This window comes from Lissotriton vulgaris, chromosome 2_1 (assembly GCF_964263255.1).
Source record: "Lissotriton vulgaris chromosome 2_1, aLisVul1.2, whole genome shotgun sequence".
Taxonomy (NCBI): domain Eukaryota; kingdom Metazoa; phylum Chordata; class Amphibia; order Caudata; family Salamandridae; genus Lissotriton; species Lissotriton vulgaris.
Genome location: NC_141687.1, coordinates 1761382352 through 1761399089, shown reverse-complemented (window position 1 = coordinate 1761399089; position 16738 = coordinate 1761382352). Strand labels below are relative to the sequence as shown.

Genomic DNA, 16738 nt, shown 5'->3' with positions numbered 1-16738 from the left:
CGAGGTCGATATCATACAAATTAAAGACATTAAAAGAACGCTGAGTACTAATTTTATGAAAATAGAGGCAGTTGGACTACCGAGGGTATTACCATGAGTAGCCAACATCGGCAAAAAAAACATATATAAACCAGTACAGTTGTGCAAATAAAATCGAGCACAATAACAATAATGAAACGAAACAAACAACTGGTGAAGTTATAGTTTATAAAATAAGGTTAGGGTGAGTTTAGAACAGAGGACCCTAAGAATTCAACATATTACAAAATGGTGGTGTGGTTGACTTCAGTAATAGGTGTACATACACCATGGGACAAGAATACGAACACAGGTGTTAGTAGTTAACCAATTGAGAACAGTATTTAAACCCAACAGTGGAAGGGGAGTAAATCACTTCCAAACAACCGGGCAAGGAGGAGGACGCCGTGCAGTTCAGCTACCAGCTAAAAGTAAGCAGAATAGGGGAACTTTTGACTATAATTTATATCCTGACAGTCTATAGGCATAGACTATGCTGCCAAGATTATTAAAATACAAAACTCTATTCTCTCTCTTTAGAGCAAACAGCCAATTTTATAATAAACTTCAACAAAGGGAACCTTTGACTGTATGAAGATAAAAACAAAGTAAATCTCCTTTCACCACAAAGGTAAGACTCTGTCTAAATCTAGGTGATTTAGAAGAAAAACTCTACCTTTAATTAATAGACATCATTATTCCATAGATAAAGTGATGAATGGAACAGCGTAAGGTAGCTCCCAGAGGCGTCCTCCTAACGACCAAGTAAATAAGAAGATAGGACCGGTAAGCCCCATCCTTCTAAAAAACTTATTGTAAACCAACCTGAGGCATAGAGGAGGGGGATATCTAGAAAATAAGCTTACAACATAGACTTTATTAAATCGTATTCAAAAAGTGTACGGTCATAAAAACGATGATGCCACTAATATGTGACAACTGGTCAGCATGCTGCTAACCTCTGTGGGGTTTATGTAGAACTAAATGAAACCTTAAAACACCCCATAGAATATTTAATAAAGAATAGTAAATCATGCAATCAGCAAAGAAGCAAACCACCTTTATAATAAATATGTATCCTCTTAATAGGATTGAAGTTGGTCCATTTTCTTCCTAAACCGAGTGAAGTTTGGATAAAATCTACATATAAGGTAAAGATATGTGAGATGGCTTATCAAAGATAAAACCTATGTATAGGTAACAGGGCAACCTAAAACAAGGTGCATTTTCCCTTTTTAGAACAAAAGGTTGAAAGAAATATGAGCGGATGAAATACGTGCTCAGAGATATCTAATCAATCAGGACCAGGAAAGATCTTACCTGGGTAAGCTAAGTTCAATCAAAATTTGACAATAAGTGGGACATAAAAGTAAAAAAGAATTGAAAAACTTGTTCCCCTTGTTTTGTTAATTTTACCAAAAGAAAGAGTTCATTTGGTCCCAGGAAATAGTATAAAGACACCACAGACCAGTAATGAACCACTAAGCCTATTACACCTTGGCCCTCAATGTCTTTAAAGATGAAGCAATGATACTGTATATCAGCAAAGAACCACCAAGTCTGCTATACTCTTGCCCTCAGTATATTTAAGGATGAGGGTAGGTAGGAATATACTAACACGAAAAATCAGATCTGGGATTGTAAAGTGTTCAGGGTTACCAAATATTAGGTATGCAGGTCATAATGTTTTAGTTATCTATGTGCAAATATTGTAAAAAATATGGGCCTAACAATATGTATTATGATATGCTTTTTATAGATATTATTAAGCTGTGAACGAGTCCTTGAAGAAGGTGCAGGATATAAAAGAGGCACCGAAACGCCGCGTCGACAATTTCGTTCCTATATAAATTCATTGATTAACAATTACATTTGTGTAATGTCTGTATGAACTATTGCTAGGTTAGCAATTTTTAACGTAAAACTGTATGTTTTGGAATTTCTGAAATTTATAAATAACTTTTGTGTATATGATTTTAATTGCAAAAATATGTTGTAATCTAATTTTAAATCTTCTCAAATAAATGAAAAAGCTTTTTAAATGATTGTTTCATGTTTTTTTAAATTACTGTTTCATGTTTTCCATGGTACTGTTAGGCCTTACATATCCTTATTTGTAAATGTGGTAACCGTTGCAACATCTAAATCCCCAACATTGATGTATACGTCCCCTTTAGAGGTTTTTGACATGAGGGTGTCATCAAAGAATGGTAACTCCTGCATCTTAACACCACCCAAGACCGGGGAGTCGTTTACACACCCCATAAGGAATTCAATGCATCTGTTAATAAAAAGAAGAAAAAGTGTTGGACCAACACTTATTTCATCTCATCAGACATATGCCGAGAGCATGAGAGGGGAAAACTCACGAGGAGGAAAGTAGGGGAGAGAAAACGACAGACAAACGTCATAAAGGGCGCAGGAAGACACAATTGTGAAATAAAGGAGCAGAAAGTGTAACTGGTAGTGTTTTTTAAGAGTCATGAGGTGGATTCAAAACTACGAAGCCCTAATATTTGCTGCAGTAGCGTTTCATAGCGCCAGCTGTGGGCCTCTCAGCAGCGCTTGGGGCACATTACAAATTAAGCCGACCAGAGGATGATGGAGCATATACCATGTCAGATTGAAAATTCAATCCTATTTCCAAGACCCCTGTACCAAATATGAAAATGTGATTTACACGAATTGAATCTGTGTTTAAATGAGGTACAGATGCCTGATGTTTGACAAATCGTCATAATAAATGATTTCTCATGAACTTTTCTGAAATAGGAAACTCGACTGTACAAGCACTTGTTTGGTGGTGAAGTTACATACCGAATGGAACTGAGCATGCACGCTAGGCTGCTCTTCCATGTCAATGGTGCCAGGCTGATAATCCTTTACTGGTAGATCTGTGTACATTCACACCCACAGTGCACACTTTCATCATGATAGCTATTGTGTTGAATTAATCAAGCTGAGAATCTACAATGTGCAATCACCACATTTGTGTATTGTGTACAACTGTAGGTTTTGTCAGTGTGTTTGTATTTTAAAGGAATCCATCAAGGTACGGACGAGATGAGACCCCTGAATGGAGACCATCCACCCCGCAATGCATAGAAGCAGCAATAAATTAAGGTTAGCCGGGATAAGATGAACTGCACGATTGAATCCATGGGAGTTTAATGGAGAAGTGCTGTGAACCTGGTTGAGAGGATTGCACGCCACGGAGCGCACACTGTGCCACAGGTCATTGGCGGACCTGTATTTGAGTAAACTATATTTTGAGGGTTCAAGGCTGGAGGAGTCCTGTCTTGTTCGCAAACAGACTTAAAGGGATTTGACCAGGGCTCGAGTCGGGGTACCACGCGGGTGGACGGCGTCCCCCCACTTATTTTACCGGGGGGCATCCCCCTGCCAATCAGCTCGACTTCACTCTTTGGCCTCTCTGGGACGAGGAGCTTGGCACCTTCCGTGACATCACTTCCTGTTGTGACGTCACTTCCGGTGACAGCGTCCCCCCATTTCTTTTTTCAGGACTTGTGCCCTGGATTTGACTACACGTTGCTGTACATTAAAGGGTAGATATTCAAACATTTTGCACTGGGTTATGGCTTAGCTTCACAAAAGTGATGCTAACCAGAACATAATGTTTTTTTACCAATTTTATTTCCATCGCAAAACTTGTTTTGCATTGGAAAGTACCCTACAAGTATCGAAAAGAAGTGTGAAGCATTGCTTTGTGTTACTTAGCGCCTACTGGGCCACCCATACTTTTTTGAGGCAAAACCCTATCTACCGACAGGGTTTAGCACCACAAGTTAACACTATCTGAAATGAGGCATTTTCCTACTTGTCATGCTTGCTGCACTGTACAGCATACATACAAAGTTGGAAACGTTTTTGAACTTGTCTAGGCATAGTATTTTGACTGGAAGGGTAGCTTTTCCATTACAATCCTATGGTAGATTCAGGCACGCATCCTAGTTCTATGACGGTAAGGTGTGTGCCTGGCGCACAACAGCCGAATGCAGCACTGGTGCTAGGGAAAGGGGAGGAGAGAACCATATCTCTGTACATATGGCACCCTACAGCTCCCTCCCTGTCACGCAACACAGCACAGCATTTTTGGCTGCAGTGCTATGTTGTGCACTTCTTTGAAAATCCGTCCTTTAGTGTGTGTAGCTAGATGGGTTCCAAATCCTGAAGTTTTGATCCTCACTGGACATTACAAGGATTTTTCAAGTGTGTTGGGGTTGTATTCTATTCTTCCAGTTGTTGCAGCAATCTATAATTGCCAGTAGTTAGGTCAGTTGCCAACATAGTTTTTTGGCTAGAGCTCTTGACTTGTGCTCTATATATTATTGTATGAACTTCACAGTAATCTACTTGCAGCTTTGAGGTGAAGCCATGCTGGCATTAAATATGCTGTAGCGCAGTGCTTTTCAATGTTGGCATTAAGACGTTGTGTGATAAGACCTTTAGAGTGGGATACAGCATTGTTTTCTTTGTGACTTGTCTTCACAGAAAGTATTAGCCCCCGACAGTGCCTTTCCTAAAGGCAGCAAGGTCTCTTGTTGGCCTCTAATATCTTTCATACAACCTACCGCAAAGATTTGTGACATGGTGCCTGGAGCAAAAATGGTTCAGTCAGTGCAGCATAGAAACAAGAATTCTTGAAAACATGATTTTTCTCTTTAACACTCGGAACACTGAGCAAGCAGAGAAAACATTAAAGGAGCAAAAACATTAAAATTGTCACTGAGCGAAAGGAATATGCTACTTACCAGTATGCAGCTGTTCTTGGCATGTAGGGCTGCTAACATTCATATCTTGTGCATAGATCGCCGCCTAGTGTTGGGTCCGGATGATTGCACCTTGTTGTCCTGGAAGAGTCATTTGAGTATCACGAGATAGGTGGCTCCTCCCCTGGACTACAGTGCGCATGGGCATCCTCTCCATCCTCAGATTGTTTTTCGCCATTGTGGCAGAGATGGAGTCCAATACAATACAAGATGACCATGGGGAGGATGTGCGGGCGATATGAATGTTATTGGCCCTACATGCCAAGAACAGATGCATACTGGTAAGTAGCATATTCGGTTTGAGGCATGTGGGCCGCTCAATTCATATCTTGTGCATAGAATAAATAGCAGTTTCTCCCCTAGCGGTGGTTGCCCGAGCCAGCTGCAGCAGCCTGAAAAAGGGACTTAAGAACAGCCTGTCCTACAGCAGCTTGCTGCTTGGAATGTACATCAACACAGTAGTGTTTGGTGAATGTATGTATGTTATTCCATGTGGCTGCTCTACATATGTCCTCTAATGGAATGTTACCCAGGAAAGCCATGGATGCCCCTAGCTTGCGTGTGGAATGCGCTCTTGGGGGAACTGTTAGTGTGCGTTTAGCCTTCTGATAACAAATCTGAATACACTTAACAATCCATCTGGCTATACCTGATTTGGAAATGGGTTTGCCCTTGTGCTGCGGTGAAAAAGCAACAAAGAGTTGTTTAGTCTTCCTGAAATCCCTTGTCCTGTCTATATAGTACAGGAGAGCTCGTTTGACGTCTAAAGTGTGCAGTGATCTTTCTGCTACAGAGTCTGGATTAGGGAAGGAAACCGGTAGTTCAATAGTTTGATTAATGTGGAACTGAGAAACTACCTTGGGCATGAATTTAGGGTTAGTGCGGAGCACCACCCAATTTTAGTGAACCTGTATAAAAGGTTCTTGAATGGTTAGGGCTTGCAGCTCGCTAACCCGTCTCAGCGACGTGATCGCTACTAAGAAGGCAACCTTCTAAGTGAGGAACTGTATCTCACAAGAGTGGAGAAGTTCGAAAGGAGGGTTCATCAGTCTGGTCAAAACAATATTAAGATTCCAGACCGGTGAAGGTGGTCTTCTGGGTGGAATAACTCGTTTGAGTCCCTCCATAAAAGCCTTTATGGCTGGCACTCGGAACAGAGAAAGGTGTTGCCTGTTCTGTAAGTAAGCCGCTATTGCCGCCAAATGAATACATATAGAGCTGTATGCCAGATTGCATCTGTATAAATGTAACAGGTAACAAATAATGTTCTGTGTTGATGCATCCAGCGGGTTTATGTCATGGTTGGAACAGTAAATGACAAAGCGTTTCCATTTGGCAGCATAGCAGGCCCTAGTGGTAGGCCGTCTCGCCTCCTTGATGATGTCCATACAATCAGGATACAAATTCATATACCCAAATTCTATGACTTCAGGAGCCATATCGCAAGGTTTAACTGTTGCGGATCTGGGTGCTGAACTTCACCACGGCTCTGGGTGAGAAGACTGGGTGTAAGACGCAGTCTTTGGTGAGACACCACGGAAAGTTATAGGAACGTGGTGTACCATGCTTGCTCGCCCACGTTGGAGCAACTAGGATGAGAGTGATCGAGTGCTGTCTGAGTTTCCGTGCCACCAGAGGTATGAGAGGGGCTGGCGGAAAAGCATACGCAAATCTGCCTGACCAGTTCATCCATATCGCATTGCCCTGAGACCGCGGGTGTGGGAATCTGGCGGCGAAGTTTGGGCATTTTGCGTTCTCGTTTGTGGCGAACAGGTCGATTTCTGGATGCCCCCACTGCTGGAAGTACGGTTGCAGCACCGAGGGCTGAATCTCCCACTCGTGCACCTGATGGCTGTGTCTGCTGAGCAGATCTGCCATCTGGTTGTCCTGGCCTGGGAGGTGCTCCGCCATGAGGAAAATGTTCCTCTGAATGGCCCACTTCCACATGCTCTGAGCCAAGTGTGACAACTGTGGAGAGTGAGTACCTCCCTGCTTCTGAATGTAATACATGGCCGTCATGTTGTCCGTCCAGATCAACACGACCTTGCCGCACAGATGTATTTGAAAGCCTTCAGTGCCATGAAGATTGCCATAAATTCCAGCAGATTGATTTGCATTTTCTTCTGTTGATCCGACCATAGTCCCTGCACTGTATAATGAAGGAGATGCGCCCCCCACCCCAGGAGGGATGCCTCCGTCGTGAGAACTATTTGTGGTACAGGCTCCTGGAATGGTTGTCCCTTGCAAAGGTTGCGTGGATTCCACCAATGCAGAGAGTTCTACGCACGACCGGTCACCAACACTAGGTCCTTCAATTGCCCTTGAGCCTGATTCCACTGTCGTGCTAAACACTCTTGGAGCGGACGCATGTGCAGTCTCGCGTGCGGGACTATGAAGATGCAGGAGGCCGTCATGCCTATCAACTGCAGAAACACTCACGCCTGTAGCGAGTGTTGTGGCCTGAATTTGCGAATCAGCAGTTGCATACTGTCGATTCGCACTGAGTTCGGCTGGGCTGTAGCTGTCACAGTGTCCAACGTCGCTCCCAAGTATTGCTTGCGGGTTGAAGATGCGACTTGGGATAGTTCAGAGAAAATCCCAAACTGTGCAGAAGATGAATTGTGCGGGACACGTGGCTGGCGCACTGCTGGGCCGACTTCGCTTGCACAAGCCAGTCGTCCAGGTAAGGGTAGACATGAATGTGTTATCTCCGAAGGTGTGCCGCCACTGTCGCCAAGCACTTGGTGAACACTCTGGGAGCAGTGGTCACTCCAAAGGGTAGCACCTTGAACTGATAATGCTTGTTCTGTATAGTGAACCTGAGGTATTTCCTGTGTGCCTGATGTATGGGTATATGGAAATATGCATCCTTCAGATCCAGAGTTGCCAGGAAATCCCCCTGACTGAGCAGTGGCAGGACCTGCTGCAGAGTCAGCATGTGGAAATGTTCTGAAAGGATGCATAGGTTCAAGGGTCTCAGATCCAGAATGGGCCTGAGGGACCCGTCCTTCTTTGGGACCAAGAAATAGAGAGAGTACACCCCTGTTCTGTGCTCCTCTAGAGGCACCAGTTCTATGGCCCCTTTTTGCAGCATGCTGGCCACTTCTTGCTGTAATATGGTTAAGTGCTCTGCGGACATAGGATGGTGTCTTGGTGGTATGTCAGGTGGAGTGGATGTCAGTTCTAAACAATACCCGTACTGGATAAGTTGCCTCACCCACCTGTCTGTGGTAATGCCTTCCCAGACTGGCAGGAACTGCTAGAGTCGTCCCCCGACCGGTGTTATATGGTCCGGGGGCAGTGACAAGACGTCACTGTTTGGTATTTGCTGAGGTTATTATTTCCACGTCCTCTGCCTTTGGCGCTGTTACCACGTTCTCCACCTCTATTGTTCTTGTTAAAGGTGGTCTGTGCACCACCTTTATTGTATTGTGTTTGCTGAGATGTTTGCCCCCTTGACGGCCCTCTACTACCTGAGCGACGAAAAGAACCCCCTCTGAACTGTTGAGACTGCAAGGCCCCCATAGACTTAGCCGTCTCGGTGTCCTTCTTGATCTTCTCAAGAATCCTGTCAACGTCAGGCCCAAACAAAAAATCTGGGTTAACGGGGTGATTGAGCAAACTTGCCTGTATTTCTGGCTTAAACCCTGAAATTCACAACCATGCCTGCCTCCTTAGCATTACACTAGTGTTAATGGCCCTGGCCGCAGTGTCTGCTGAATCTAGGGCACACTTGATAGAAGCGTTTGATATCAGTTTCCCTTCCTGAATCAACATTTCCGCCCCCTCTCTATATTCGTCAGGCAAGTGTTGCAACAATTGCTCTAGGGTGTCATAGTGAGCCCTATCGTATCTAGCCAGTAGAGCTTGTGTATTGGCTATTCTCCAAATATTCGCTGTCTGCGCAGCAACCCGCTTCCCAGAGGCTTCTAACACTTTAGATTATTTGTCTGGGGGAGAAGCATCACCATTTGTTTGTGAGTTCGCCCTCTTCCGGGCATTGGAGACCACCAAAGAGTCCAATGGCAATTGACCCCTTACCAACGTAGGGTCCACAGGAGCAGGCCTGTATTTCTTTTCAATATGTGGGTTCACCACACTTGCTCTTGTCGTGTCCTTGAAAATGTCATTGGCGTGCTTAAGGAAACCCTTCAGCATTGGCAGCGTCTTTACTGATCTGTCCGCTGTAGAGAAGGTATCAAACAGGAAGTCCTCCTCAACCGGGTCCGCATGCATGACCACATCATGGTTCAAAGCTGCCCTTTCAATTAGAGCGTTGAACGCCGCAGTATCCTCTGCGGGGGCCGTCTTCACTTGGTAAGACTGGGTGTCCGCCGTGCCTTGATCTTCGAGCACATCCTGCGAGTCGTCCTGATTAGATTCATCAGGATAGTTGAATTGCTCATCATTCTGGTCATCCCCCCCACCATCCTCAGTGCGTGTGGGGGAATGGGTAAAGGCTTGTCCATAAGGCCTCACGGACTCGAAAAGGACTGGCGAGGAAGCAGAGTCTCTTTTCCTTTTGAGTGGAATTTGATAGGATTCCATCGGCTTCTCCGGCAAGATCTTCCGTTTGAAAAGGGTGAGTCTTCCGGTTGCAGCGTCAATGTACAACTTCTTTGAGCTTTCAGAAGAAAGTGGAGTGGAACCGATGCCTTCAGGAGTGGCTGTCGTTCCCTTAAATTTTGACATCCTTTTGCCAGGGTCGGTGCCCTTAGACGCTTTAGGTTTTGCAGTCGGAGGCAGTCCAAAAACTATAGGTGGAGGCCCTGATGGCTGTTTGACTTTTTTCACGGCCATCGCCAACTTCGAGCCAGGAGTTGCGCTGGGATTCCCAAAATGGCCGTGGCTTGATGCGTCACGTTCCAACGCGGCCATTTTGTGCTTATCTTCGAGAACCTTCACCAGCATCAACTTGCATGCATTCGGACTGGGGGCGGCTGCGACTCAAGTCCGTCTTCAGTGTCCACGCCCCCGAGGGCAGCCTCAGATGACGTCGCTCCGTCTCTTTGGGCCTTTGGCACCTTCTTGGATGTACCGATCTTCGGGTTGGCACCCTTCTGTGACCCCGAAGGGGCAATGACACTCTGAGCCTTCTTAGGATCCGATGGAGCGAGGCTTTGCAAAACGAACACTGGTTTTACCAGTTTCAGTTTCGATTTTTCTTTAGTCAGTTTCGTTTTCGTTTTCGAAGGCGTACCCACCAAAGGTTCTGAAATATTCTTAGCCGGGCTAGATTGCGGGGCCGTAGAATGAGCATAAAGATCTTGGCTAAGGCTTTCCGGCGATGCTTCGACCTGAGCCTTTGACAAGACAGTGTCACCTTTGACCCCCGAAGGTTCGGTTGGGTCTTGCTCATCGCTGGAGCCGCCCTCTGCGGCTCCAATGGCCATACCGTCGTCTCTTACCTCGACGGCTTCATCGTCTTCGATGATCTCATCGTCTACCTATTCTCCGTAGTAAGATTCATGACAGGAGGCCGGGTCGGAGAAGTGCTCCGGTTCCTCCTTCTGGATGCCCTAGTCGTCCCCAGCCTGGAAGATATCCTCCACATCTGACGCTCTCCGCGCCGGTAGTCTCGCCTCACGTCGAAGAGCGATCACCTCTTCCGACCTGAATTTCGAACAGGCCAAGCAACTCTCCTCGTCGTGGTCTGGAGACAGACATCTGTTGCACACAGGGTGCACGTCTGAGAGAGGATACTTCGCGTTACAGACCGGGCAACGCTTAAACGGGGCCTGGAATTCCATCGCCGATGTCAATCTTCGATTGGGCCTAAAAAACTGGGAGCACACGTGCTCAAGTATCCGGGAACCGGATAAAGTAACTCAGAACCGAACGAAGTACAATACCGACACTTAAAGAGGCCTTTTGGCCTGAAGAAAACAAGTTTTTCCTATAGGTTCCGAACGAGAGTCACGGAACACATCCGAACCCAATGGCGGGAAAAAACAATCTGAGGATGAAGAGGATGCCCATGCGCACTGTAGTCCAGGGGAGGAGCCACCTATCTCGTGATACTCAAAAGACTCTTCCAGGACAACAAGGTGCAATCATCCGGACCCAACATTAGGCGGGGATCTATGCACAAGATATGAATTTAGCGGCCCACATGCCTCGAACGTATACTTTCTAATTCCCTTATTAATCAGTGTGAACAGCTGCCAAGTCTTCCTTGTCATGTTTGACATCTGACAGTCCTATATTTAGCCAATGCGCCTTTTCATTCATTGGCCTGCAGTTTTGTTTTATGAATACAGCCTTAGAGATCCCAGCCTGATAATGTCTGCTGATCAGAAAAACACAGGACTGCTGAAGGTGTTACTTATGCCCACGGATATATTGGGGCAGATTTACAAGCCCCTTACAACACTTCTATGCTGCCGTTGCATCACTTTTGTGATGCAGCGGTGGCGTAAACCATGCGCCACGTTGTGACTTCTTTACAACGTGACTCATATAGGCAGATGCATCACGTTGTAAAGCACTGCGCCACATGAAACCTGCATCAGGTTTCATGTGGGCGTTCTGTCGCAGTGTGGGCGTTCCGTCGGAGGAAAGCCTTGGAAAAGTGACGCAGTGAAATCTACAAGATTTCACTCAGTCACTTTTCCGACGGCGCTGCGTCAAAACCTTGAGCCTGCTTGAAGCAGGCGTAAGGCGTGACACAGCATGTTGGAGATAGGCCGGGTTGACACAGTGCTGGAGTTGCGTCGAGCTCGCAACACGACTCTTGCACTATGCCAACCGTACGCTGGCAGATACGTCACGCATCTGCTTATCCGTGCGCCACGGCATGCCGCATTGTAAATGCGACGCATCCATGGTGGCGCACGGGTAGTTTTGCGTGACGCATCTTTCTTGGCGGATCCCTGCTGATTTGCAGGGATGCGCCAGAAGTTGTAAATCTGCCCCATGAAGTTTACTCCTACTTCGTACTTCATCTATGCCCCATACTGCACTTCACCCTCAGACTACCTGCTCCCATGATGCACAACACCTATGGGTCCCCTGATGCACATCAGCCAGTGGTCCTTTGAGGACATCACTCATGGTCCCCTGAGGGAATCATTTGGTGTCCCTTGATGAGTCTTGCCCAGTGATCTCCTTAACTGAATGATTAGTTCCTGTCTGGTGCACATCACACAGAGCGCCCGAGCTCCCCTGGGCATGTTGTTGCATATCAGCCGGCACTCGTGATGTATTACTGTTCAGTGATGTCAGTAGGATTGTTGGTCTGACTGCCTCTATGCCTTTATTTATGTTACTCTGTGTGAATAGTTGTGTTATTCTGTGTGCATTAAAGCCAGAATGTTTGTTGATCTTGGTAAAAGGTGTTGTCTGTAGGTGTTGCTGCCCATCTGCTGGCTGTACATGCGCATGTGCACCTGTTTGCAGCGTCTCTGTGCTTGCACACAGTATGCAAATCTAAGCCTATGGATGCTTGACAGGGTTAAAATGTTTATTACCACCCCTGTCCGTGATACTAGTACAGGAGAAAGCACTGTGTGATGACCCCACTGTGTTCCCATGTTCTTAATGTGAGATCTGAAAGCTTGAGAACCAGAACAACTGCTGTCTTCAGTGGAATCCCGAGGGTCTGGTGAATGTAAACATACAATGGCCGGCTGGATCACTGGTTCTAATACCTTGTGTCATAATTACTCAGAGTAAACTGCTTTTCCAACTGGAAGTATCCCTGGTTCACATTGGGAAGCCAGCACCATCAGCGCAGGGTCCCGCCCTTCCTCCTCATAGTTGGCCGTCTTATTTTACATTTGAGAATGTTATGAACAACATCAATAATTGCTCCCTGTAATTTGTGCTAATTGCAAGACCATGGAGCAGATTAATGAATGCCAGGGTGAACTGAGTGGGATCTCTCAGCTTCGTATAACTCTAGGGTCAGGGGGAAACGTACAATGAAATAATTACTCTGATTCCGGCAAAAACAAAGTGGACGACCTCTTGTTCCTGATAGGCTGATCAGGATGCCAAAGTGAAATTAAATTTAAAGATGACTTGACCAACAGAGCGTAGCCGGCATGAACAGGAGCGTAGAAGCAGGGCTGGGACTTACAATGATTACGAATTGCTCTCAATCGGTCTGATAAGCTGCCCACATTACCACACCAACAGCTGAGGACTTCACTTCATCAAAATATCAAGGGTAGTAGAAGCCGCATAAAACTCCCTTTGAATCATGATGGTCCACCCAGGGTTAGGAGATGGGCAACAATTGGAGACTATGGAGAGCGCTCTAAGAGACATTTTTATTATTACCCGTCCTTCTCTCTGTTGCTGTCGTTGCCCATTAGTCCAAGGGTTTGGAAGGATAGTGTCAGGGGTAGAAAGGGATAAGCCAGTGCCAGCGTCTTCTGCCCCTTGGTGCACCTAGTTTCTGTCAATGCCTGCAACATGCTTAGCGTGCGCACAACAGTGGAAATGGAGCCATCACTTGCCTTGACATCACTGTTCTTCTTCGAAACTTCCAGCAGAGAGGCATTCAGACTCTTCCCCAGGATGGCACCTCCACTGTTATTTGAAGGATACATTCCATTAAAGAACGTCTTCTCTGCAGGAAAAAGGAGAACATTGACATGTTGATCTGTTGCTTTAAGTAATCTGAATGGCACAAAGGCTATCACAATGTCACTGCTTGTTTATCAGAGTATATTTGATCATATTTTGGAGGCTATGTCTAATGCACTGCTGACATCCGCCAGGACTCCTTTGACATTTACACTTAACACTCAGGGCCTTATTTATGAGGCTGTGCGTCACTTTTACGCCGCCGGTGCGTCACTTTTTGTGACGCACCAGTGGCGTAAAAAATGTGCCTTGTTGCGCCATATTTACAAAGTGACGCATCTAGGTAGATGCGTCACTTTGTAAACCCCTGCGCCACATTATACCTGCGCCAGGTATAATGTATGCAAGGGGGGCGTATTGACGCAAGGAAGGGTCGTAGAAGTGACGCAGTGAAATCTATGAGATTTCACTGCATCACTTTTAGGACGCCGTTGCGTCAAAATCTTGCGCCTGCCTCACAGCAGGCGAAAGACTGACGCAGGCCCTTTCACATGGGGCTTGCCCCATGTGAAAGGACGCATTGCTGGAGTTGCGTTACTTTTGTGACACACTCCAGCAATGCGTCACTTTTGCGATTACAGATACATCAGAAATACTGACGTATCTGTAACTGCTTGCGACATGATGCGTCATACATTAAAAATTACGCATCAGGAATTTCGCAAGGAGTGCGCACTGAGAAGTGACGCATCGCTGCTTTCACGCAGCGATGCGTCATTTCTCATAAATGAGGCCCTCTGATCCTAGCACCCTGGCGGTAGATGAAGGACCTCATTACGAATCCCGCGGTATTCGTGGTGGCACCGATTGCACGCGTCACTGGCCCCTTGGGAATGATGAGATCTACACTAATTCCTCTCCAGATATTTTATTTGTTGCAAGCCGCCAAAGTGCCCAGGTGAAACTCAGGGGGGTCATGGGTAATTACTTAGGGAAACAGGTGTAGGATTCCTATTTCCTCGTTACCCTCAGTAGACACCTTGTAATCCCTGTAAACTCTGATTCCCTCATAATGGTTATTGAGTGAGAGAATGAGGGAAGAGTAACACTTGTATTGAGGCCCTTTAGTGGAGTTCTGAGAGAGTGGCAGCTGCATGGGGACAGAAGCCTAGCTGACTTGCCAACTGGCAGAAGAAGCCCTATTGCCCTAGTGACATCAATGGAGAAGTCTGTTTTTCTCCTGTATATATAGCTCCAGAAGCATCAAGTTATGAAAATGCTAAATAGGTAAACATGTTATGGCAGGGAGTACTAAGAGCCACAACGCTTCTTATGCTCGTAACTCCTACTAGTACTAATTGTACAAATACCATTAGATAATGTCTTATGAGAGTGAATGCCCCCTAGGACAGTGCAATGTGATATGCCTGTGTTATGAGACAAGTAAACTACAAAATGTGGTGCCATATGTCACATTTGCCTAAAATTACTATGCCATATATGATACTTATTGTTTATTAAACTTTCCATCAGCAGACGTCTGCATACAATACAAGAAAGGTAAAACATATACAGTAAATTGAACATATGGAATTATAGATGGATTAACCTTGAATAACGGGAATTTTTTTCACCACGGGGTTTTGAGTGACATCAAGTAAACAGCAAGTGTGAAACTGAAGTTGTCTTAGACAACACTCAGAACCCAGAGGTGAAAAATATGCCTGTTATTCACTGTTCTCCTTCCATAATTTTATGTTATGCATGGCCCACTTAAATCATCTGACCCTGATTTCAAGTACTATTCAGGGACAGAGGAGTAATGGGGAGCTATACATTACATGTCCTTTACTGCCTATTGCAAAAAAAAAAAAAAAAACAAAGCCTGGCCTGCTGCCACCAGCCCTCACCACCCTCTCTACCATCTTGCCTGGAATTCCTTCATGCCATAGCAACAGTGGCTAACATGTTTCGCTACCCACTTTTGCTACACCATAGACGTGAATTACTGGGTTTCTGGATCTAGTCTCTTCTGCAGACGTAGGGCTGTGTCCTGTTCCAGAAATCACTTTGTTAGGGGACTCCAGCGAGGACGCGGTCATGTGGCCCAGACTGGGTGGGGAGGAACATTGTGCGAGTCATTCCGCTACCGGACTGCAAGAATCCCTCGGTAGGGTACCTCCGTCGGAGTCTCTCCGTGCACCTCCTCAAATCCACCGGGCCTGCCCTTCGTGCTCCTAGAGTCCCTGTTCAGGCACAATTTGAAGAACCGGTTATACCCACTTATTGGGTCTTGGCGGTGGGGTAACCGCCGAAGTCTTCCATACCCTCCTTATATAGAAAAAAGGAGACACAGGAGCCTTCGTCTGCAGGAGGAACCAAGTTTTATTCAAATAACCCGGGCTATGGAACAGAGTCCCAAGCTCGTCAGCGACAAGACAGAGGAGGCTGCTGCTTCACTCCGCAACTTACAGGCCTTATATACACATTTCCCACCTTAAGAAACCAGTTTGGCGCCCCCGAGTCAAAATGCAGTTACACCATTCTTTGTTCAGGCAGGACGGGGGCTGCAACAGATGGTGCAAAGGATTACAGACAGGTCTTGCAAAACAGGATATGTATGTGGGAGAACAGATAGATCTTGGACAACAGGATATGTGAAAGAAACAAGATCTGGGACGGTGGCGTGACCAAGTCTTGCGAAACAGGGTGCATGTGTACAGGAGTTCAGTCCGAGGGTGGTGAGGCCAATTCTCTGTTCCCTTTTTCAAAATTGACTCAGCCACAAGGAGCAGGAAGGGCAGGGTGGTTGTGACAGTTAGCATTTCATCAGACATCAGCAGAAACGACCAGGAGGGTCGTGCAGAGGTGTTTGACACGAAATGGCAATGCAAAAATAATGGAGTCCTGACACAAAATAAATGCCGACAGAGGGAAGGACTGGACGTGAATCTGTTGAAACCCAGAATCTCAAAGAGACTACCAGGGCTAGTTTGCTCACATCCTGACTACAGACTCAGAGACAGTAGGACTCAACAACCTTGAACTCATCACCTGGACTATGTCCTCTGTGAATCATGCCCTTCCAAGTGGTGCCACCCCAGTCCTGGACCCCTGGAGTTGGACCTGAAGGTGCTCTGCCAGCCCATCTGTGGAGCCAGCTGAACTAACGCATCTCCTCTGCTGAGCAACACAATCCTGAGCAGAAACGAAGCATCGTCTCTGCTGCACGGGTTCACCCGACACAGGAACTCTCATCGACCCTGCAGCCTGCATTGGCACCATCACCTGTGGGGAGCTTTCCTAACGCATACCCTCACATTACAAATTCCTTATCAATGGCAACCTTAAGGACAATGCAGGTTCTTGCATCACAGCCTCGCAGCTCTTCGAAAAAG

General features: G+C 46.1%; 1 protein-coding gene across 2 annotated transcripts in view; it reads right to left on the bottom strand.

Moving 5' to 3' along the window:
- Positions 1–16738, bottom strand: part of LOC147733251 (synaptotagmin-5-like) — a 417434-nt gene that overhangs the window by 163024 nt on the left and 237672 nt on the right. For both annotated transcript variants that reach the window (XM_086957813.1, XM_086957812.1), the window contains exon 3: positions 13271–13383. In XM_086957813.1, coding sequence (XP_086813939.1) covers positions 13271–13383 — 113 coding nt within the window. The remainder of the gene's footprint in view (positions 1–13270; positions 13384–16738) is intronic.